The following is a 26,132-nucleotide window of genomic DNA, read 5'->3' as shown; positions in this document are numbered from 1 at the left end:
TTTTGCCCCACACTCAAAATATGATTTCTTAAGATTTAATATACAACATTGACTGATAAATTTACAGGAGTATATTCACATGGTATAAGTATTTACATAACTTGATGCATAAGCCTATAAATAAAACATGTAAAAAGAGATGTCAGTGGTTGTAAATAATGTTACAGCAATTTTTTAACAGCCATAGCATATACCTGTACGTTATCTCCACTTATGTCTCTCCAAAGATTATAACAATGCAGAGCAGGCTCTGCTGCTGTTCCTCATGATGATATATTAATTCTCATATTATAGAATCGCTGCAACTGCCATAATCCTCACCTAAGGATATATGATCGATCATCCAAACAGGACATGCACCTAAAACCCAACTATAAAATATGATTTGTTTTGACACAGCCAAACACCAAGGACACTGTGAGTTGAATGACTAGCTGCTCAAATCAAATCAATATATAGTGAGTTACAATGCCTGTAGCTCTAACCCATTCATGGCATATTCCAGAAGAGATGATTTGAGTCCTCCAATGCAATTGGAATAGAATGTATTTTTCTAAAGCCCTATTGCTTTGTTATGAAATTATGCCTGTTCCCTCCATGTAATATAAGGAAAAAAAAAAGGCCTTAAACCTCAGAAGCAGATATCTATAAAACAACATATTACCTAAATCTCAGACTTAAGTAGTTCAAAACAATTGCCTGCCTCTTGTAAGTAGCTGATTGAAAAAACATCTCTAGCTAAAATCTTTATTTGATATTGTGTTAGAGTGCTAAAATTCTCTTGATTGGTTTTTATTTCAATTTCATCACGCTTTTTCAATTCTTGAGTTTGTTGGCTTATTGAGTCAAGAATGCTGCCAATAATCACCTGAAAATTAAAAAAACAAATGATGATAACTTCCTCCAAAAAGAATTTCCTGGAAGAAATAACACAAGAAACCAACGACAGTAAGTGTGGATCCTTCCTTACCAAAGGGGCAGAATTGCATGCCTTTTGAAGGACAAAAGAAATTAGCCTTTGATCTTCTAGATTCAAAATTTCCCCTGAAGCTCCAAGAATCACAAAGTCTGAATTGGATGGAATCACAGTTCTGGTTTTCTGTATGGTAACTCGCCGATGCTTTTTTACCAACTTTTCTACAAGCGAACCAACAGAATTCTTATGCTTCTTTAATACTCTCTTTGAAATGTTGCATTGAGGTGCTGCATTCTTAAATAATTCTGCAGCTGTTGAATGCAGTCTAAGCAAATATGCTGCCCTTGCACCACTAGCCCAACAGTCACACAATCCTGAGGCATCATCTAACCAAAGAACAAAGAAATTTCTTGGTACAGCCGAAAGATATCAAAACAGATAATTCATCAGCTATTAGATTGTTAGAACATGAATGTTTACATTTAAGGAAAAACAAAACTTGAACAATCACTGAACAAATACAACCTGCACACCTCAGTAGTTCACAAAGTTAGGATTGCCACCACTATGAAGATGACAAAATTGAAGCAAAAATGTGGTATTGTCAAGAAAAATTCTAGGAACTAACACTGAAAGAAAATATCTTAAAAATGAAGTTGGGGAATCTCATCTATTCCGTCTAGTTCAGATATGGGGAATTGTCCACTGAAAGAAGATGCTGTCTTTCTGTTCTATTTTGGTATGGCATTCCTTTTGCATAAATCCTAAGCAGAGTATAGAGTTTAGTTTCAAACTTCTCTCTTGAAACCGATAGATTGTAGTAATTACTGTGCTTATATAGAGGATATTTTCAGTGGTCAATGGAGTTTCAGAATGTGAGAACATTGAGACATGTGGACAGCAAAAAAATTTTTGAAGATAAAATACTATATAATATTTGAAAAATTAATCATAACAATATATCATTAAGGTTTGATTGAGTTTTCAGCTCTTAAGGTTCCTTTTTTGCCATGGTACTTTTCTAAGGTTGATATACTTTTGAGTCCCATTCTGGACATTAACATAAATCTTCCTTTCTTTTCATTAACAAAAATTTTGTATGGCCACTTATCCTTGTAGTACACTATCACTTTCAGTTTCTGCGTTCACTTGCTCTTTGTACATGAACACCAACTTCTCCATTTCTAAAATTTAAAATGATCAGTTGATCACCATTCCTCAAAAGGATTTGTATCTACATAGACTAAGAGATACTATAATGTATTTTACCACATATCTGTCCTCCAATTACTTTTCAGAAAAAAAAGTGGGAAACATCTAGCAGCTGAATATCAATAAAAATACTTGTAAAGAACTTTACCTAATATAAATCTCCCAGAAATTATTTGAATAGAATTCAAAATATCTGTTGAGCTTGCAATAGATGGACAAGCAGATTCATATTTTGCAGGTTCCCACTCCAGAACTAAACTTTCAATGGCCACAACCTACAGAAAGAGAAATGATGCAAATTTCTTCAATAATACACATAATTCAACTTAAAAGACCTAGTAAAGGCATTGAAAAGACCATAAGTGGTAAGAAAATTTATATAATGTAGGCCAATATATACTGACGTGGCAGTTTGATGCATAAATCTTACCCTACAACAAAGTCTAAAACATTCTGCACTCATGTTTTGAGATAAACATGAGATGAAAGTTAATTCCTTTGCATTCCAATTGTTGGGACTTGGTAATGGATTCACAATTTCAATATTATGGCCACCATTAGCATGATACTCAAACTCTTTGATCCCATTAACCACAATAAATGATGCAGCAGTTACCAACAACTCTTGCTCCCCAAGAAGATCTCTGAAAAAAGACAATAAGGCAATAGTGAAAAAGAGGGATATAAATTTCTAAACATATTATGGTTACAAGATAAAACTGTATTTGCACTTACAAAGATAAATCAAGATCATCCACAATGCCTTTTGCAGAAAATGCTCACCTTTAGAAATAGTATCGGTTCATAGTTAACACTAAAACATTGCATGGTCCTAAGAATTTGATGCTTTCTAGGCCATTTCAAATAATATGGAGTTTGTTATAACACAAAGCCTAAGATTATAAACAAAACTAATTCAAACCAGAAATTATAAACATCAAAATGATTAGAGTTTATGATATTTTTTAATATATCCAATAGGTTTTCCAAAATGTAAAAAAAAATGGTCAAATTAGTTACCCAGATCTATTAAGCACTCAAATCTTTGATCTAATATCCCCATTTTCTGGCCCGTTCTAACACCTTTGATAACTCCAACTTCCTTAGAGAGTTCATACTTTTTTGGGAAGGAAATTGGATAGTAGCAGTGGCCTTAGGGGATCATGATGGGTCCAATGGTACTTTCCAAATGTAATTTCCACATTCTAGGAGCACTCCACACTTTTTGGAGAAAATTGTTATCTTTGGAAAGCACCAATTTTCATAAAGATTGATATCATAAGAATGTAAGGTTATGTTGGCATAGTCAAAATTCACATTTGGGCTATTTTAATATTTTTTGTAAATGGGATGGATGTGCGAAAAATAATTAGATGTTTAAGTTGCCAAAAATTAAACATTGAAAGAAAAAATTATATTTAATTATTAAAAAAAAAAGATATTGACTTGAGGCTTCAAAACTTGTAAATTATAAAATAAAGGTCACTTAATGAGATAAACAATGATAATTTCTATGAAGTTTTTGGAAGGGTTATAAAAGGAGGTTGTGGAGACAATTTCTCATTCTAAATATTTACATTTTCTTGAAACCCAATTGTGGAGGTTGAGCAGGTTTGATCAACAATAACCTTAAGATGAAAACCCCAAGGCGATTGGTTTTGTGGAAGACTTTGTCCCTAACCAGTGTAGAGGTGGATTTACAGGTGTGCTGATTGGTTGAAGGTTTATGAATTTGTTCAAAAGTTTTGTAATATCTCTATATTTGAGTATGCATGCAGTAACTTGCGAAGAAGAATTCTATTATGGATTTGCAGGGAAAATAATAAATTTGTGAAATTGAGTTCATTAATTGCTGCTGAGATGAGAGCTTTTGCAGTCACACCTTTGAGAAATAATAAATTTGAGCAAGTTGGAGAAAAACATATGTTTGATATACAGGGACTGTATTGAATACAACCATATATCAGGCCGGAAGGGACTGATTTATCCAATTTCTGATGTATATGGGAGTCTTCAAGAATTCAAAGTTAGCAAATTTACCTTTTAACTGATTGTATTTGGAGATGTTCAATGCCAATCCCCTAAAACACCATATGCCAAAACTAAAGGTTCAGCCCTAAAAAGCTTGAAGAAATTGTGAGCTTAGGTCCAAACGTACTAAGCTCTAGGACAAAACCAGAAGAGATGCTTGAGAGACTCCTCGTGACCACAGAAAGGACATCGAAGATCTAAAATCCCAAAGTGCGTTATTTCAAAACCAATGGGGAGGCCTTGGTAAAGAAAAGATCAAGAGAAGTGAGCAAACTTTGGTTCAAGTAGAGGAGCAAATAGTGTGAAGTTTGTATTGCCAACTTAATAATGGGGACCACAAAAGCCATCTTTTATTCAAAGTGGCCAATATGGGCAAATGAGGTGAAAACTAAGAATAGAATTTGCAAGGCTTATAATTCTAAAATGTATCAAGATACCACTTCCAACCCTTCCACCAAGATTTGCAAAACCAAATGCCAATTTTGTGAACCATATTAGCAGGGGTGGCTTCGATTATAGCATCAAAGGTTTCATGATCTTGATTGCAAATGTTGGGAATTAGTGCTCACATAGGTGTTAGCAATATTGCATCATAGGAAGCATAAAATAATAATTAGGTTGTTAAGGTTTGTTTAATAAGTTATTAAAATAGTGGTGTGCATTGAGTTTGTTAAAAACAACTCAATATTTATGGGAGAGTTGTTATAGGGTTGTTTCCTGAAAATTAGGAAACACATGTTGTCGAGTAATTAAGCATTAAGGTAAATTGTGTTAGTGTCGGCAGTTAACCTATCGATTGTCGGCAGTTGGCACCAGGTAACTGACCAAACTCCTTTATATTGTATCTGTTTCCAGTCTTTGGAGATGTCATTGTAGTCGAACATATTGCTATCATTGTATGTACCGGCTTATTATGAATCAATAGAACACTTGTGAGTTCCACATATTCTATGTACTTTTGTCATTTATGCAATGTCTTAACCTGACACCCTACAGGGAAAACATTTGGCGCCATTGCCGAAGTAAAAACTTGGGAGCAACGGGAAAAGTACGTACTACATGGCACACAGATAATGGGACAACCATTACTAGAAGGAACGAATGACCCTAACAAAGAACCCAAAGAATTGTTCGAGAGGGAAAAGACACTCACGAAGGATTTCTCCTGCATCCTACAGGCGGCAATTGAAACACACGTACAGAGGGAAGCCATCGCCAAAGATGTCTCAGAAGATGTTGTGTGGAGTTCGCTCGGAGTAAGCCTCGTTGTGAATCTGTTGATGAGCAAACTGCCTAGCCTTTTGGCACAAGGATTTTTGGCTCTCCAGAACCGTAGGGAAGACATCTACCGAGAGAACTGACGGCAGCAAATTCTACGAGAATTTAGGAAGTGCCAAGAAGATGAGCGCAATCCATGAACTATGACGGTTAGAGAGAATAAATAAGAACACTCCCATTGTAATGAGTATGTAAGTGACATACATTATGTACGAGGGATGAAGTAATAAAAGTTTTTTTCGTTTTGTGTACATGGTGTGTGCTTGCTGTGTACGGAAGTGATTTATGCCCAATATACTAAATAAAGACAAAAATAAAAAAATACAAAGTGATGAATGGGAAGTGGCACAAAGAGCGTTGAATCTCAGACAATAGATAGAACGAAGGCGTAGGCTAAGGCAGCTTGCCGATGGACGACTGACTGAGGGGTTGCTCGAAGGGAACCCAGGAGGTGTCACAGAGGTTGTGGAGGCCGAGGTAGATGGAGAGAATTACACTCTCTACACTGTCGTAGGGTTGCCCGAAGGGAACCTAGATGAAGTCACGGAGGGTGCCGAAGGAGAACTCTACAGTTCGCCAGAGTACCACCATAGGATAAGAAGTCGCGAAGAGTTGGTGGAACAAACAAAGCGAAATCTAAACCTGATCGATGCTACCAGAGACCTACTAAAGAACTTGTCCATTTCGAAGGACAACCGGAGGGAGACAACCAACCGGAGGGAGACGACCGAAGGTGACGGTACGACCGAAGGTGCCAAGGGAGCTCAAGGGTACCGTACGGGAGGCAATCTGTTCAGTTCGGGGTCAGTAACCTTCTCCGGAGGACCCACGAGTGGAGGGTCAGGTGCATGAGGCAGAGGCGGCGGATCACCAGGTACAAGCACACAAGGCATCAGAGGAGCGAGACCCAGCGGTGGGATGGCAAGTAAACAGAAATTGCCAAAGTTCACAGGGGACGGCAAGGAAGACCCCATACGGCACTGCCGTACATGTGAAACTATTTGGTCCGCCAACGGAGTGACGAACGAGGATGAGTGGGTACAGCAGTTCCCAGCCATGTGACGCGGAGTTGCCATAGATTGGTACTCCGATGTTGACAAGCAAAAAGTGGCCACATGGGCCAATCTACAGAAGGAATTCAAGGAGGAGTTTTGGTTGCTCCGTGATGACAATGAAATCGTAGCCGAGATATACAGTACCAAACAAGGTACCAAGGAGACAATATGGGCATACAGCCGAAGGCTGAAAGAATTGCTGGGTAAAATGGAAAGCCAACCCGCAGATGGATTGAAGAAACGATGGTTCGTTGAAGGGTTGAAATCCTCTCTACGGAAGAAGATGAAAATTGTACCCCTGACGTCATATGACGACGCCTATAATAGGGCGATGGACCTCGAGAGCGAACACAAAACGTGAAAGAAGAAGAAAAGTAATAAATCCTCATCCGATGACCAAGACTCTGATGGGGAAAGCAGCAGTGGTGGCGAATCGAGTAAAAAGGTGCACGCGCTCTAAAAGGATATGGAATGAATGTTGAAGAAATTCAAAGCCATGAAAGGGAGTACAAGTAAGAATGAAGAAAACGACGTGTGGTGCACGGAATGTACGAGTGACGGACACACCAAGGGGTCCTGCCCCAAGAAGGCTTTTTGCGACATTTGTTAGATTGCTGGACATTTGACAAAGGAATGTCCCTACAATATGAAAACCAGGAGCCAACAAGTTCTCTTCACGCAAGAGCAGCCGGCCGCCGGAACTTTGCAAACCGCCAACAATAATGCCTCATCTGGCGGATACCAAAACAACCGGCGAGGGGGGAAGACCAATAATAACAATAATAATAGCCGGATCCAGTATGATGCTAAGGGACGGCCAATGATCCAGTGTCGAGCCTGCAATCAATGGGGCCACTTTGCTAGGGAATGCACCTCAGAAGAAATTCCACAAAAAACTATGCAAATGGTGTGGGCCTAGAGACCACAATGATGGAACATGCCCAAAGTCTGGAGTGAACCTGCTCAACATTGACAGGACGGAGGAACGGGTATTGGCAATCACACGATCATAAGCAAAGAAGGCCACATACCCGGACCCTCGCACGGAGAAGCAGCAGGCACTGGAGGCGAAGGCTAAAGTGGCGAAGGAAATGTTGGCACAAAGGAACACTCAAGAAGCGGCAAGTACTTCCCGCTCTGAGGCCGAGGAAAATATCTTGAATCAAATGCTGCAGATTGAAGTACTTGTGAAAATAAAGGACCTCTTAGAAACGATGCCGCAATTACGTACGACACTCCTACGTACAATGCAAGTAATCCCACAGAGTCGGGTGACCCGGAATACGGATGTTCCTGGCAGAACACCAACAGACCCATTGGTCCTGACACTATAAAATGGTTGGCACCCGGAGGTGGTAGAAATGGGAATACTTGGCACCATTTTGACTGACACCATTGTCGACGGCGGATCGGGAGTGAATGTGCTTTCGGAAGAAACTTGGAAGAAGCTTGGCAAGCCGATGTTGTGGCCGTCAACCTTCAATTTACTAGGAGCGGATCAACATGGTATCAAACCCCTTGGAACGCTCATGGCGCAACAATTGACCATCGGGACACAACCATTTGTCCTCGACTTCGTGGTGATTTCGCTCGCAAAGAAAGGATACGACGCCATTCTTGGCAGAGGGTGGTTGGTGGCGGCCAGAGCGAATCACAATTGGAAGCGTAACACGCTGTCCATGGAGAAAGTCGAGCGAAAATCTATTATCGACCTGAAAACACAACTCGTGAGTGAAGAACTCACGTCAGAATCAGAATTGGACGACGAGGGCGGAGTTGACGAAGGAAAGTACAGAAGGGAACCAGATGAGGAAGGCGTCCTGGGAATCCAAGGATGTTCGAAAGATGAGACCGATTCCCTTAGTGGGCTCTTCCGCTGGCAAATGGAAGACTACAAGCTGTTGTATGGGTGCAAAATGTTGGAGGTTGATGAGGAGCCGGACGAAAATGAATTTCCGCCAACGTACGGGGAATACACAGAAGGGGATGCTCCTGTCAACGAGACACTAGCACATAGGTTTGACATGACGAAACCAATCCGGTACGAAGAGTCCGTAAAACCTACAAACCTCGACATAGAAGCAGAGCCAAGGAACATCCTAGTTGGCGATGACTGGAATCCAGTCTTGAAAGCCGCTGCGGTTAAAATATTCATGGAATACAAGGATGTATTTCGCCAGAACTATGCATACGCCAAATTTCACTCGTACCTGGGGTCGTACCTGTACGGAAGAGGCCATACAGAATGAATAAAAACTATGATGCGAGAGTGAATGATGAAATTGAGCGTATGCTCGAAGCCGAGATTATTTTCAAAGTGCAGACCAATGAGTGGGTATCGCCCATAGTGATGAGGCAAACGAGATCCGAATCTGTGTGGATTTCAAATGCCTTAACGCGGTCACCATAAAGGACCCATTTCCAATACCATTTACGGATAGCATCTTGGAGGAAGTGGTCGGTCATGAAATTTACTCATTTATGGATGGATTTTCTGGGTATAACCAAATATCCATTGCCGAAGAGGACAAATTAAAAATGACCTTCATAGTGGAAGATGGTGTGTACGCGTATAACCGAATGTCGTTCAGGTTATGCAACACGCCAACGACATTCCAATGGATAATCCTTCACATATTTGACAAGATGTCAGTAGGGAACTTCAGGGCATTCCTTGACGACTGGTCCATCTATAGTAACGAGGATGCACATCTGGCTGCACTTGCTGAATGCATGGAGAGATGCAAGCGAGCCCTCCTAGCACTCAATCCCAAAAAATGCAGATTCATGGTGCCTCAAAGGAAGCTATTAGGACACATAGTGTGTAAGGCTGGACTCAAGACTGACCCGGACAAGATTCGGGTGATAGTGGAAATGGAGGCACCGACTGATGTCACGAGAGTCAAATCCTTCCTAGGACACGTAGGGTATTACAAGCAGTTTATCAAAAATTTTGCTCAAGTATCCTACCCTCTGGACAAGCTGACGAGGAGAGGTGAACGGTAAGCATGGTGGATGGCTAAAGAAGAGGCCTTCCAAGAACTGAAGTCACGGTTGGTAGGTGCGCCAATCCTAACATATCCGAATTGGGACAAAGAGTTCCATGTACACGTCAACGCATCAAATTTTGCCATAGGGGCCACACTAGCGTAGGTTGGCGATCACGGGCTAGATCACCCGATATACTTCGCAAGCAGACTTTTGTCAAAGGCGAAAACGAACTATAGTACGACAAAGAGGGAAGCCCTGGGGATGGTGTACTCCATCCAGAAGTTTAGACATTACTTATTGGCCACGCCGTTCACATTCTATGTGGACCACGAGGCGTAAATGTACCTAGTGAATAAGCCAATCATTCAGGGGCGAATCAACCAATGGTTGTTGCTGTTGCAGGAGTTTACATTCAACATTATTGTATGACCTAGGAAAAGCCATGTGATAGCCAACCAGCTCTCTAGAATCAAGTCAGGGGAACCAGCGAAAGGAGTAAATGAAGACTTCCCGAATGCCCACTTATTCCGCATTGTCGTTCTTCCTACCTGGTACACAAGCATCGGGGAATATCTGTCGACGTCACAATTCCCTAGAGAGATGCCACGAGGGGAGCGAAGGAAGCTCGTACTAAGGAGTAAGACGTTTCAACTCATTAATGGCCTTTTGTATAAAATGGGACCTGACTAGGTCCTACGGCGATGCGTCCTGGAGGAATAAATTCAAGGTGTTTTACGGGAAGCACATGAAGGCCCGACAGGAGGGCACATGGAGCCCGACACCACGACCAAGAAAGTTCTATTGGCAGGGCTATGGTGGCCGACACTGCACAATGACGCTAGGGAGTGGGTGACGAGTTGTGACATGTGCCAACGGGCAGGGAGGCCACTGGAGAGGGATTTTATGCCCCTCAACCCGTCCAATGCCCAGGAACTGTTTGAACGATGGGGGCTGGATTTCATTGGACCTTTGAAGGCAAGTCGAGCCCGACAGTGCAGATACATCATGGTGGCGACAAAATACTTGACCAAGTGGGTCGAGGCACGGGCTCTGCCAGACAATTCGGCCGTCAGTACGGCAAGGTTTATCTACGAGCAAATCATTACACGGTATGGGATTCCAATCCAATTGACGAGTGACCGGGGAGGACATTTTGTCAATCATATAATCTGGTTGCTCACGACGGAGTTCAAGATATTCCACTCCTTATCAAGCCCCTACTATCCTTGGGCGAACGGGCAAGCCGAGGCGACAAACAAAATAATCGTCTTGGTGATTTACAAGTCTTGTAGAGTGGAGAAGGAAGATTGGGAGGAATGCTTACCGTCAGTACTGTGGGCGTACCGGACAACGTATAAGGTCACCACAGGACAAACCCCCTTCCAGTTAATGTTCGGGCAGCAAGCGGTGGTGACAGTGGAATTCATGGTGTCGAGTCTTCGGATCGCCATTGACAACAGACTAGGCGACATGGAGAGTCTCCAAGAGCGGTTGTATGCCTTGAACAAATTGGATGAGCAACGAATGATGGCTCAGTGGGCGACAGAGACGGCACAGCAGAGGCAGAAAACGTGGCACGACAAACACTTGCGAAGAATGCAGTTTACTCCTGGACAACTTGTGCTAAAGTTTAACGGACGCAATGAAATAAAGCCTGGCAAGTTCAAGATAAAGTGGCTGGGTCCATTTAAGGTTCGTGAAGTCGGCACGAACAGAGCCATTAAACTGTGGACACTCGACGGCAAGGAAATACCCGAGGCAGTCAACGGCTCGAAATTGAAGGTGTACCGAGAACGACCAGAACGCCCAAACCAGGAAAATTGAAAAGAAAACAAAACAAAAAAATAAATAAATAAATTTTGACTTCTCTGATGCCTTCGCCCAACTCAAAAGTGTATTGTAGCTCAAAAATAAATTGGGGGTCTGGGGGCAGTGCCCCCAGCGGGGTCAAGGGCAGCAATTTACCAGCAATTTCGTATGGACCAATTTACCAGCTTCAGAACCACACGGAAGTCCCTGCGCACATCATTTTTGTGATATTTCTTTTACAAGCAATGTTTTTAATTTCGGCGAATATGAAAATGGGACCTAGTCAGTAGAGATAAAGGAAATTCTTGTACGGAAATCATTGCCAAATTGATGGGAAGCATTGCCAAGTACGGAATGTTACATATTAGTAAGGACAGATTAGCACGGACAAAGACATATTAGTACAGACAAATACCTACTAGTACAGACAAAGACATATTCGTACGTCGTAATTCCGTGCAAACCCGTACGGACAAAGGCGTCAAACGAGCTACACAAATCCGTACGACCACGAACCTAAGCATTTTTCGTACGGAACAATTCCGTACAGCTCTGTACGGTCGCAACTCCAGAAAAGAGGAAAGATATGCAATCCCGTACAGTCATTGGTGTATGAAAAAAAAGGGAATCGTATGATGGCAAATTAATCCATGGGAAAGAGAAAAGTTCGTAGGGTTTTGAATTGACGATGTTTTGATCTACAGGCCCATATTCCGTACACCATTGCATCAGGGAAAGAGGTTGAAACTTGCCACAATGTACACACTACGGCAACTGTACCACCATAACGGAATTGGCTATACGCATACCCCAAGAAACCAAATTCAGTTGATGGAGTAGGCAACTAGAAAGTTGAAGAAATTAGACTGGCGAAGGAGGCTACAAGAAACTCAGAGAGGACAACACGGAAAGGATTCTATGGGTGATCAGCAGGATGCAAAGGGGAAGGCCGTGGTGCAGGTTGCATGCGCGCACAAAGTCACGCCAGACACTGTGACGTTTGAGGGACTAGCTGGCAGTACCTGCAGACAATGGTGGGAAACAGCCCTAACCCCAGCCGACATGGAGGCCAAAATAGCCTTTACCAAAGCACGCGTCCATGACGCAGTACAAATGCCCATCTTTTCTATTAAAGAATTTGAACAATGCTTGCGCACTATGATCAAAACCTATGATCCAGAGTTGCGTACGTTGTCATATAAGTTTCAACATACAGATATCATAGTTTCTTTCAATCCGGATGATTTTGAGAGGGCTTTTGGCATCCTGGATAAAGGGCGAAAGATTGACAAAAATACAACAAAGATGTCCCAAGAATGGAAAACGCAACTGTTAAAAGAAATGTGTTGGGATCATAGTTTTAAAACTCTTTGACTCGCCTCGGACTCGCCACGGACTCGCGAGTCCTTTGGCGCCGCGAGTCGACTCGCCTAGGCCTCGCGTGGCGAGTCCAGGCGAGTCCCTGCGAAAGACTCGCGAGTCTTTCGCTCGGACTCGCGAGTATTTCACAGGGACTCGTGGGCCCAGAAAAACGCGCCCGTGAGGGTTAAAACCACGTTTTTTTTTTATTTTTTGACTTCAATTTGGGTTTTTTTTGGCTGAAGCAGGTTAGAAGGGTTTGGAGGAGTAGAGGGAAGAAGGAAAAATCAGCAAGAGAGATCTAGGTAAGGATTTTTCTCTTTCTTTTTTTTTTTCATTTGAATCATTTCATTGTTTTGAAATTGAAAAAAATCTTGAAAAACAAGGGGATATGCTGCCAAATTTTTTTCTATTTTCTTTCCTAAGTTATTTCCTCTTTTTTTTTCTTGTTTTTGAATGCTATTTTTCCCAAATGATTCATTGTCATTTTTTTTGTTGATTTTCCATAAAACCCTGCTGATTTTTTTTTTTCATGTTAAATCAGCAATGGCAAGTTCAACTCCAAGGGCAACCCCAAGGTCAGGAAGACAAAGAGATAAAGCTTGGAAATATGGGATTGCAGGAAGCAAAAAGGGGGAGGTCACTTGCACCGAATGCACAAGATGGATGACTGGTGGAATCAATAGATTAAAATACCACCTTGCACAAATACCTGGATATGGTGTGGAGGCATGCCCCAAATCAACTCCTGAAATTATTAGAGAGATGAAGGCCATTCTTGCTGAGAATGATATGCATAAGGAAGAAAGGCAAAAAACAAGAGAAGCCATAGCAGCTGCAATGAATCCCACATTGTCCACTTCGGGTCCCATTGGTCACAGTCGGGGTCGTCAGTCACTTTCATCTTTTGGTGACAATGAGGGTGAGGCTAGTGGCACTCCTGTTAGATCAGACCCTAATTTTTTTGTACCACGCAATGTTAAAGGTGCACAACCTTCACTTGAAGGTACAGGATGGAATAGAGAGAAGCATGAACAAGCACGGATAGCAGATTCAAACTTTTGGTTTTACAATAATCTATCTTTCAATGCAGCAAACAATGTGTATTGGGAAAGTTTTGTTAATGCATGTACAGTGGCGGGTAAGGGGTTTAAGGCCCCAACAGGTCATGACTTCAGTGGGCCATTGCTAGAGAAAGCTGTGAAAAATACAGAAGGTGTGGTTGATGATCAGAAAAGGTATTGGAAGAGAAAAGGATGTAGCATTTTATCTGATGGATGGACAGATGGACGGAATAGGACTCTTCTCAACTTCTTGGTGGCTTCAAATGGTGCAATGGTATTCATAAAGTCTGTCGATGCCTCAAATGAAATAAAAAATGCAGAGACTTTGTGTAATCTGTTGGATGGTGTGGTTCGGGAAGTTGGAGTTGAGAATGTTGTCCAAATTATCACGGACAACGCAGCTGCATATGTATCTGCAGGTAGAATGCTTATGCAGAGGCATCCTTCGATTACATGGAGTCCTTGTGCTGCACATTGCTTGGACTTGGTGCTAGAGGACATTGGGAAGATTGGATGGGTGAAGAAGGTGGTTGAAGATGCAAAAAGTGTCACCAAATTCATCTACAACCATACTTGGGTGCTTGCTTTGATGAGAAAACACACAAATGGCAAGGACCTTGTGCGACCTGGAGTGACACGATTTGCTAGCCACTTCATCACTTTGCAGAGCATTCTTAGTGCCATTCCTCATCTTAAGCAGATGTTTGTGTTAGATGCTTGGTTGGGGTCTGCATACTCCAAAAGACCTAAAGCAGAGAAGATTGTGACCATTGTTTTTGATGAAGGGTTCAATAAAAGTGGAGAGGAGTTGACTGCGGTAAGTAACAAACACAAAAGTAAAGTTTATACAATCTTGTCTATTTGCTGATTTTATTTTTTAGGGGTTGATTTTGTACTAATTTAAAATTTGTTTTAATTTTTTTAGGTGACAGAACCTTTGGTGAGGGTTCTTCGTATGGTGGATGGAGAGGGCATGCCAATGGGTTTCATTTATGAGGCCATGGATAGGGCCAAAGAGGCCATTTCACATTACTATCGTGGAAATGCAAGAAAATGCGAAATCTTTTGGCGCATCATTGATCGTAGGTGGACAAACCAACTCCACCAACCGATACATGCCTTCGCCTACTTTTTGAACCCGAAATTCTACTTCTCTGATTCATTTAGGGCTGATGAGGAGGTCATGGCAGGTGTTATTACATGCATTGATAAGATGACACCTGATCCTGAGTTGAGAGACAAGGTTCTTGATGAGTTGGAGGTGAGATTTGACATTTGCAATTGCTCTATCTTTATTTATGAATTCGGAAATGTTCATTATTGAATTTGAGTTTGACACTTTGACTATCTAGTATCTATTTCTGAATTTGGAAATGTTCATTCCATTGTTCAAGATCTACAAAAGTGCAGAGGGGAGACTCTTCTCATCACAACTAGCAATTGATAGGAGAGGAAAACAACAACCAGGTAAAACATTTAGTAACTTAGTTCAATAGTGCAAGAAAAAACCTACAAACTTGATTGTTACATTTTTTTCTCAATTCTAATATTTCTAAATGTTTTTTGTAGATTTATGGTGGGAGAATTATGGTGCCGGCACGCCTAATCTTCAAAAGATAGCTATCCGTGTTTTGTCTCAGCCATGCAGTGCTTCTGGGTGTGAACGAAATTGGAGTGTCTTTGAAAGCATTCACACAAAGAAGAGAAATAGATTGTCACAAAAGCGGCTCAATGATCTAGTATTTGTTCGGTACAACCTTCGCCTTCGAGTTAGACAGGTGGAGGGTGTTTCACATGAGGCCATTGACTTGGATGAAATTGATCCATATGGTGATTGGACCATGAATGAACAAAATGATGGTGATGATGTCCTCCTTACCGAAGAAGAAATTGCAGAAATAGAGAGAGGAGCAGCACAAGATGCAGAAGGAGCAAGATTGGATGAAGATGAGGACGAAGATGAGGATGATGATGAGGACTATGACTTTGAAGAAGAATCATCTCACCATTTAGATACCACAACACCCACTGCTACTACTTCTAGCTCAAGGCCTGAAAAATTGAGCTATATTAGGAAAAATACAAAGAGGAAGATGTAGTCTTGTCTTTGGTTTGTTCATTCACATTGTTGTTTTTCACATTTGCAGTTGGACTTGGACATATCATTATATGTAATTTTGTGAACATTTATATACTTATGCTGCCATTATAGTATTATACATTTTAGAGTTGAAACTTGAAACTTGAATATGCTGCCATGAATGATGAAATTTCAAATATTGCGTGTTTGTACTTTGTAGATCATATGACATGTGTAATGTTTCAATTATGGCACTTATGTTCTCTAAATGCATTAATTTCTTTATGTTTTTTTGTAAAACTACGGTTTTTTTTTTTTGCCGAGTCTTTCGCGAGTCTTTCACGAGTCCGAGTCCGAGTCCAAAATTTTGGTTTGCCGAGTCCGAGGCGAGTCCGAGATTTTCAACTATGGTTGGGATGACTTAACGACAGCCGACTAGGCAAGGATTCTTGCACCGCAGGGCAAAGGGTTAAAGAAAACATTACTAAAACCTGGCATCTGGCAGTGCTTGCTCGATTTGATGCAGAGTCGATTAACTGGTGCAAGTAGGGCACTAGATGTAGCGGTACCTATGATTGCACTGATGCAGGGCCTGAAGAAAGGTACGGTATATGATTGGGCGAGTTTGTTGTCGGATAGAGCCCACGATTTCCTGATGCTAAAGCACAAAGTTTTTTACATGTCGTACCATGCCATTGAGTTGTTTTTGGACTCCATACGAGTACAGGTAGCAACCAATCTTAGAGGGTGGCGACCACGAGACTACATTGATTCCTTGCAACCAGCTATTTTCTATTGGATGGAGTTGGACGCACTCACGGCTAGTGGAGAGGGTCAGACCAGCAAGAAGAGAAGAAGGCAGGTCCCGGTGGTGGTGTCGGCCAGTGACACCGACTCAGGACAGGTAGAGAGTAGTGCAGACGAGAGTGTGGAGTGGAGTCCGAGGAGACATCGAAGTGTTCTGGAGGGGACACTACTTTCCGACTCTTGGAGCTGGCTGAAGTAGAGGTGGCGACAGGGAGCCCTGGTGCGATAGAGGGCGGTTGCGCAGTGTCTTTTGGCCAGGTACCATGTGGAACTCGCGAGTTGCCAGTAGGAGGTGTGGCACGACCTCCAGGAGAGGGAGTTCGGGCAGGGCAGTTGTTATTCACACCAGCATTCCCGCACGTGGATGGGGAATTAACATCACTTTCCTCGTCTGGGGTGACGACGCGAGTCCTCCCTGGGGTGGCCATTCCAGCATTCAGGCAGAGGCATCCTTGTCCTATAATGCAAACACCTGCAGTGACCACCACTCCTTGTATTCCAGTGCGCTCAGCTATCACAGACCAGGAAATAGGAACGGAAGGCATGGGGCGGGCAAAGGACAGTTGGGAAGCAGTGGAGGACACAGACACATGGTTGGACCGGTATGCCACCACACCCATAGTTCCGGTAGGACCACCACCTGCTACACCTCACCATCCTACACAAGCTGAGGTAGTTGATTTGGGGGATCATCCTACGCAGGTAGAGGTAGTCGAGTTGGTGGAGCATCCTGCAGAGCTGGTTTTGCCCACTAGTGGCAAGGAGGAGATACCTTCACGGATGGGCCTTCAGGACAGAGGTGTAGGGAGGACCCAGCCTACTGTCGTAGCACAATTTTTTGTTAAGATGGAGGGGGTAGTTCAGCGGTTGGTAGCTTCCACAGTTGAGGAATCCATTGTTCAGCCAACCTTGGAGAGCCTACATGAGTTTGCTACAACGAGGGTAGGAGAGGCATTCCAAAGGTGCTTTGAGGCACGAGGATGGCCGACAATAGACCTACCTGAGATGAGAGCAGAGTGGCAGTGTTAGGAGGTGGCCAGAGAGAGTCAAGTGAAGACTTTGGTGAGACAGATTGAGCAGGTTGTGCGGGATGGCTATTACTGACTCCGGGAGGCTCAGATCCAAGTCGATAGAGCTGCGGAGCTGGCCGCTCGCATCCCGTTGGAGACGGAGTTGACCCAGCAGTAGGCCCGAGCCGATCGTGCGGAGGAGGTTTTGGACACGGTGCAGAGAGAATTGAGCTCTGTGAGAGTAGCCCTAGCGGCTGAGTCAGAGATGAGGACCACAACAGAGACCCGCATTACCAGCCTTGCGGCAGAGTTGAAGGCAAAGCAAAAGGATCTCATGGAGGCTGTATTCAGGGTGAAGCGATCACGGGAGCACCAGTTCGTGGCCGAGCGGGACCTTGCTTATCACACTGATCAAGGGATGCAGTTGCGAGCGCAGTTGGCTTCGACATCAGCGCCCCCTTCTTCTTCAAGGACGCCCTCTTGCCCTCCCCAATGATTTGTTGTTTTGGGTTTCAGTTTTGCTTGTACATCATTCCCATTTTGGTTGTATGTCATCTGAAGACAACATTTCTTTTTGGGGGGGATGATGTTGTTGGGTAATTAAGCATTAAGGTAAATTGTGTTAGCGTCGGCAGTTAACCCGTCGATTGTCGACAGTTGGCACCGAGTAACTGACTAGACTCCTTTATATTGTATCTATTTCCAGTCTTTGGAGATGTCATTGTAGTCGAACATATTGCTATCATTGTATGTACTAGCTTATTATGAATCAATAGAACACTTGTGAGTTCCACATATTCTGTGTACTTCTGTCATTTATGCAATGTCTTAACCTGACACCCTACAAGGAAAACAACACAAATACTATATATGTTTCAAAATGTATTGAACGAAATGAGAAATGGTCTATTATTTTGTGTGTAAAATATTTCTATGTTTCTATATTTCTGCCCAAAATTGCTAATATGGTATTAGAGCAATAGTTTTCCTTGAGCACCTGTGTCTATCTTGTCAAAGTGTCGTTGTAGCATTTTGATATACATGCAGGGCATTTGAACACAAGAGGTATAGGGTATGCATTTTTTTTATGTGATTTGTTTCTTAGGGTCGAAGAGCGAAGGTCTGTGCCATGCAGGGATTGAACAAAGTCAATCAAATTGCTGCCTATGTCCCTGTTGTTCGGAAGACGTCTATCAAATCGAGCTACAAACAAGTAAGTCAATGCAAGGAGGATCTTGTGCATGGAGATCGTAATTACAAGGAAATAAGGATTGCAGTGCAATTCATCTTGAATTGGAACTCTAGCTGGTGGATGTCAATATCAAGTGAGAAACGATAATTGATCAAGTGAGTGAAGGACAAGATTGTCATCAAAGAAGATGCCCCAATTAGAGGCGGCATCATCATGACAATATTGCAAAGCGATCGTCAGCATAGAAACACCATGGATCTCAAGGCTTCAAAGTCTTGATATGCTAATCCATAGGGAGAATATTATTAAAGGTTGCACAAGGTGGGATTACATGCAAGATTAAGATGTCTTTGGCAAGCAAGTTTAAGAAGGCTTTAGTGTTGTTGGGTTGAGATTAGATACGTAATTTGGTAACATCGGAGATGTAGATTGGTCCAGCTGTCTGCATACTCCCACAATCTACTTTTCCAGGCTTGTTCTCTATATTAAAATGCTCACTCATAGATCAAACATTTATCTTTAGATTCATCATTGTTCTTGTAAAGATAAGTAGATCAAAAGGACTGACACGTAGATAAAATTGTTCAAGAAAAATTGGGAGGGGTCATTGCGGATGTTATGTTCTCAAGCAATTGTCATGCGTCCAATGTAGCACATCGATAATACTATTTTGATTGTGCCAATACTTGAACTGTGCTTGACACTTTAATTTTTTGATATTAATGGGTTTGTTGGTGGTTTCTTTTAAGAAATTTATTGTATGCAATAATTTTTTTGTTAAGGTGCATTATTGGTGGAGCCCGACATCTTGATATTATTTAGATTGTGGGGGCGGAATCTAATAGTGTTTCTTTAAATGGAGAAAAATAGTATATTGATAGAAAAGTTTCAAAGTTCAAAGTTCCACACATGGCAAATCAAGTTATACTTGATCCTTATTGAAAAGAATTTGTGGAATGTGGTAAGTGGAACAACAACAAGGCCAACTAATGCTGATAGAAGGGCAAAAGCCCTGATTGGTTTTGGACTGTCAAATGCATACATCCATCATATCAACTTAACAAAGACCTCAAAGTGTGGGATGGTTTGAATGCTTTGTTTGGATCACAAGCAACAAGTGCAAAGATGAGTTTACAGCAAAAATTATTCAAGCTGAAAATGATAGAAGGTGATAATATCGTTCAACATATAAGTAAGTTTCACTCCCTATTGAATAAACTAGCTGCGATAAATGCTAAAATAGACAATGATGACTCAAAAGCTATTTTGTTAAATAGCATGCCTCCTATTTATGGCAACATTGTTTTCACATTAAACAAAGTAGATTCTACCCTAGAGGAAATTATATCTACTTTAATTGATGAAAGAGCCAAGAAAATTGACTTAGCTATAGAGGAAACTGCAATGTATTGGTAACAATGAACCTAACCATTCCTCCAAATCTAGTTCTTCTACATCAAAGGGAAATCATTCCTTCAAGAATGGAATTTTGTGCTACTAGTGCAAGAAGGGACACATTGTTATGAATTGCACTCAGCATGACAAGGATCTTCTTGATGGCAAGCTAAATACAGACAAGGCATTGGTTGCAGATGATGATGAAGAATGCCTTCATGGAATGGCTACTAAAGACCCTCCATACGAAGATAGTGAGGAGGAATATGTTTTCTAAATCAAATCTATTGGAGAATGGAAGCACCAGAGGCTAGAGGGCATTCAGCAACCTCTCGTGAGTTAGTAGCAATGCGTTGCATAATTGTTTTAGTGACAAAACTATTTGTGCCTAAATGACTAAAGCCAAGATCGATTTCTAGGTGGCAACGACGACCATCTCATATCATTTGTGATCAAAGTGGCAATGATCTACAATGGTGGCTGCATATGCGACAATTGTTGTTCAATCTTTTTATGTTGTGTTTGTCTCTATCCAAATTTTATGTAAGACCTTGGATAGATGTGGTTAGTCCCTATGCTTGGTTCCATGGGTAGATGTGTTGTTTCTATCCATGGATGAAAGTACACTAAAAATAGTGAGGCTAGTTCCACTATTTCTTCTCATGAGTAGATGTGTATGTCCCTACTCTTACCTTATATTTTTGGTGAGTTATTGAGTGTGGTCATCAAGTATTGTGATGTAGTTTCTCCCCATGTTCACACTAAGGGGGGGTGTTAGGAATTAGTGTTCACATAGGTGTTAGCAATATTGCATCATAGGATGCATAAAATAATAATTAGGTTTGTTAAGGTTTGTTGTAATGTCCCCACTTTGAAATAGAATTTAATTATAAATATTAAAAATAAAATTAACATACAAAAGAATAAAAATAAAAATTCAATTAAATTATAAAAGAATATATTTAAATATAATTAAAATTTGATTAAATTCGTGAGTGCTCAAAAGGCATGAAATGGTAAGTTGTGGATCCTCCAAATATGAGGTATAAAAGGGAGGAGAGAACTAATTTGAAGGGGGGATAATTTGGGAATCAGTAGCGCAGATCTGATTTAAATGAGGAGTGCAGATCTGATTGTGAAAGGTTGTGTCCCTTTCAAAGGGCAGAAAAAATGAAGAATTGCACTCTTTCAAAGGGTGTGTCTCTTGCCAAAGGGCATACATGATGAAGTGTGACCTCTCCCTAACATTGACAGATATAAAGGAAATGAATCATGTAATGTCCCCACTTTGAAACACAAGTTAATGGTAAATAATAATAATAAAATTTAAAATTAAAATATACAAGTATAATTAAATTTTAATTAAGTTAATGAATGGTCAAAAGACATGAAATGAAAAGTTGTGACTCCCTCAAACATGAGATATAAAAGGGAGAAGAGAACCTCATTTGAGGGGGATAATTTGGTAATCAGAAGTGCAGATCTGATTGTGAAAGGTTGTGTCCCTTTCAAAGGGCATAAGTAATGAAGAGTTGCACTCTTTCAAAGGGTGCTAATGGTGAAAGGGTGTGTCTCTTGCCAAAGGGCATCCATAATGAAGAGGTGTGACCTCTCCCACACATTGACAGATATAATGGAAAGGAATCAAAAGCCTCCAGAAATATCACCAACAATCAGACCAAATCATCACTGTTATTAAGTTACAGTGCATTAACATCCTGGTTCTTGGTGGTATGCATGGGGATGTACTTAATATATTAAGTTTGATGATATTCTTATGCAGAATTTATTAGTAGTATTAATATAGACTGCAATATGAATGGCAATCATACTTAATTCCATCTACATTCATAATATATTGAAGTTAGTACACTTCTAGCCCATTCCTTAATTTGTCATGCTCCCGACCTGATACATGGTGAACAGAAAATCAATCGTTGAAATTTCCATGAAGTCAGGCTTATTAGACAATGCACAACATCATAGGATCAGCCTAAAGGATCGGATCTCTCCTATAATGCAGCGACCATATTCATCATAATTGATTTGTTAATAGAGGTGTGATAACATTCCTAACCATAGTTGAAAAACTTGGACTCGCCACGGACTCGGCAAACCAAAAATTTGGACTCGGACTTGGACTCGTGAAAGACTCGGCAAGGACTCGGCAAAAAAAAAACCCATAGTTTTACAAAAAAACATAAAGAATTAATGCATTTAGAGAACATAAGAGCCATAATTGAAACATTACACATATCACATACTCATAGTTTCAAACTTTCAACTCTAAAATGTATAATACCAAGATTTCTTCAATGCTAATTATGCTTTTATATGGAGCCTAATCAGACTTATCGGCTAAATTTTCCCTACTTCCATCGGCGCAATTTCCCCCTATATAAAGGCATTGGGTGTTATTTTTCTTTTATTTTTCACTCCCTCAGTTATCCCAAATGAAGGCAATTTAAAAAAAAAAACTCAATTTTAAAGCTTGCATGACTTTTTTTTTGGGTCATGCGAGTCCATCTGAAAGACTTGCAAGTCCATGCAAAAGACTCGCGCGAGTCCTTGCAAAAGACTCGGGAGTCTTTTAGATGGACTCGCCAAGACTCGCCTCGCGAGTCCTTGGCGAGTCGACTCGTGGCTCCCATGGACTCACGAGTCTGTGGCAAGTCCACAAGTTTTAAAACTATGTTCCTAACAACCAATTAGTCCATATAGATTAACAAAGGGGCAGTGGTCAAACCATGAAAAGGCACATCCCTCACAATCACTGCAACCCATGGAAAGGGGCATGACTCTCCAATGTCTAGCAAAGGATGTAAGGGACCACTCTAGTGCCCATATCAGACCATGGAACAACCTTGGAAGAGAAGCTAACAAAGAGATCAAATCTGCAACTACTGTTAGGATAAGACAATATTCTGGATTTCCCATTTAAGAAATAAAAGTCTTCCCTCTCTAACCCACCCTTAGTTGTTAAGAATTGAAATCTAGGGTAAATTAAGGCATTTCAAAAGAGGGGACATTACAAATCAAAAGCATCAGGTGATATTACCATTGTTCAGATCAGATCAAAACTGTTAATTAAGTTACAGGCAGTAACATCTTTGTTCTTGGTGGTATGCATGGGGATGTGCTTAATATATGAAGCTTGTTAATATTCTTATGCAGAATTTAGTAATATTAATAATATTAATATAGACTGCAATATTTATGGAAGTCATACTTAATTTCATATATATTTATAATAATTGAAAGACAAAAATATTAACAATCTAAGTACCTAATCAACTCTAATTCTATTCCTCAAGGGAGACGGGTACTGTTAGGGAGAGGCAGAGTAAATCCACTCCAAGATGAAAGAGCCCCAAGGATGAAAGGACTGATGTTCCTGACTTCTGGGCTGAATTATGGAGGTGGTGTCATAGCGTCCTAGACAAGCCAATGCCCTCTTCTCGAATTAAGAATTGTTAGTTTTACTTTCAGATTAACAGTAAAATCAGAAAATAGATTTAGTAACTAGAATTAGATTATTTTCTATTAGAGTTTTCAACTTAGTGAATGACAGAAAGCAAACAAAAATGAGACAAGGCAACATTACCCTGGGAAAACCTCCTAGGAGGAAAAACCCAGCAAGAAGAGATCCTCATATCTGATTATGAATTATACACAATATTCTGATTACAACACTCATCTCTTTAGGAGGTCTGATATGACCACACTTAGGGCTGATGTAGAAGGCTAATCAGTATCAGGTCTGCACCTCAGATCTGCACTTTTGTCTTCATCAACCAGCAACCTGGTCTGCACTTTTGACACCTTATTCTTGACAGCAGTTCGCCCCTTTCAATGGAGATATCCACACCTAATGCTTACACCTTGGCAGCAGATGTAGTTTGCATTCTTGCACAACAGATAACTGACTAAATTCGCTTCAACTTCAGAGCTAATTTGCATTTGTGAGAGAAGATTTGATGTTTGAAATGAGGTCAAGTTGTTCTTCATTTATATGTGGCAAGGGACCTATTTGAGGTCAGCTTGGTGCCAATTCTTTTATTTATTTTATCCCTTTTTTGTGTGATATGTCTTTTGGGTTATAGGGTCGGCCCTATTAGAGGAAACACGTTTCCCTTAGAGTGGTGTGTGAGAGGGGAGAGAAGGGCCCAGCCCTTGGCGGATTCCAATGTTGCCTTAAGGCAATTGGAATCCACATCCTACCTAGTTACAATCAACAAGAATGAGAAGGGATTAGCAATTAGGACTGGAGTAATGACAATATTAAGTTGAATTATGGACAACTTTAATTATCTATTCTGAATTAATGTAATATACTAGGTAGAAATGTATGTTTCCCTTTGCGAATTGACAGCCTATAAATAGGGGACATTACATTTGTTTAATAAGTTATTAAAATAGTGGTGTGTATTGAGTTGTTAATAACAACTCAATGTTTATAGGAGAGTTGTTATAGATTAATTTCCTATAAAGTAGGAAGCACAAATCCTATACATCCAGATCTCGGATAATCCTTCAAATCTGATTTGGGTTTTTGTTTTTACTTATGTTTTGTTTCATCATAATGTAATATTGCAACATGCAAACATGCAGATTGAACATACTAGATGAAAAATATAGATTTTCAAGGAAATCAGTAAAAAATATAGAGAATCTAAATAAGCCAATGGAATTCTTTCGCTATAGAAAAGTATTGCTGTTTACAAACACATGCTGCTGTTACAAATCAAAAAATGCCTAATGCCATCAAGTAAGACATACACTGGAATTCCTTCACGCATAAAATAACAAACCCTCTGAAAAATCTGCGAGATAGATCATCGAATCTCCATGAAAATTGATCAATGTTGTGCAACTGTGAATCCCGAGATGAATTCACCAAATGAGTTGATCTGGGTTTCCGTCCAAATAGCCAAAACCTCTAGGGTTTCCTTCTTAGGGTTTACATAACCTACAAGCTAAAGCTCTCAAGCTCTCAACGAAAAGCTTCTTTGAAAATAACAACTCAAGAATGAATCCTCATTTCACATTTTCGTCCTTTTATAATGCTTTTCCTTTTCGAAAGTAATGCTTTATTTTATTTCTCTTTTAAATTACTTTTCCCCTCAAAAGTGACTTTACTTTATAATTTGTCATTGACATTATTTTAAAGTCACTTTATAAAAAAAGGACGTCCAACTGCTAATTAATTAAATTTAAATAAACCCATAGGACTTAGAACTATTTAACATTTAATTATTCTCTTAAATAAATCCAATTAGCCTATGGGAATAAATAGGCTAATAATCTCCTCTAGGTGATCACTCAGAGAAAAGGGGACATTACAGTCCTCCCACAAGCATCAGGCGTCTTTGTCTTCTTAGCTCTATGTAACCACCCATCACACATTTCTTGTGTCCTTTTAACATCTTCCATGGTATGATGTACAAAGTTAGAGCCTTTGTGGCTTGAATCCACAATATACTTTATATTTGACACCTTCAACTTGAGTTCCAACTTTGGAAGACTCAAAAATACCATCATCTTTATGTGAGATGAATGCTACCTCATGATGAAGTAAGGATTTAAAACTGTTGTTGCAAAAATCAGAATGGATGTCATGCCTCTGTGTCACGTTTTCAACATTCACAAGCACCTCTTCATCTCTTGTAGCATCCTTATTAAATTCCTCATAGAGATTTTTACAGATCTCACTTATGGATGAACCAAGCGATTCTTCCCCATTGAAGATCATTGTTTCCTTGTACAATTTGTCATCCTCATTAGGTGCCTTCTCTTGATCCGAAGTCTCATATGGTGGAAGTGAGCTTGTGAACAAGGTCTCACATTCTTGAAGAACTCCACATGAGGACTGATCTTTGCCTTCCATATGATTACTTGGAGGCTGCAATTCACAAACAAGTGATTCTTCTTTC

General features: G+C 40.6%; 1 protein-coding gene across 6 annotated transcripts in view; it reads right to left on the bottom strand.

The window, feature by feature from the left end:
* LOC131034233 (CST complex subunit CTC1) overlaps positions 1 to 26,132 on the bottom strand; it is a 143,224-nt gene continuing 117,092 nt past the window's right edge. For 5 of the 6 annotated variants that reach the window (XM_057965647.2, XM_057965651.2, XM_057965650.2 and 2 more), the window contains 4 exons: positions 2,559 to 2,772; positions 2,277 to 2,403; positions 971 to 1,302; positions 1 to 868 (listed from right to left, as the gene is read on the bottom strand). In XM_057965647.2, coding sequence (XP_057821630.2) covers positions 665 to 868; positions 971 to 1,302; positions 2,277 to 2,403; positions 2,559 to 2,772 — 877 coding nt within the window. In that variant the 3' untranslated portion in view covers positions 1 to 664. The remainder of the gene's footprint in view (positions 869 to 970; positions 1,303 to 2,276; positions 2,404 to 2,558; positions 2,773 to 26,132) is intronic. The other variant, XM_057965649.2, reaches the window with a different exon arrangement.

Source organism: Cryptomeria japonica, chromosome 3 (assembly GCF_030272615.1).
Source record: "Cryptomeria japonica chromosome 3, Sugi_1.0, whole genome shotgun sequence".
In the NCBI taxonomy this organism is placed as follows: domain Eukaryota; kingdom Viridiplantae; phylum Streptophyta; class Pinopsida; order Cupressales; family Cupressaceae; genus Cryptomeria; species Cryptomeria japonica.
Note: the sequence above shows the minus strand (reverse complement) of the source record. Positions and strands in the feature narration are given on the sequence as shown.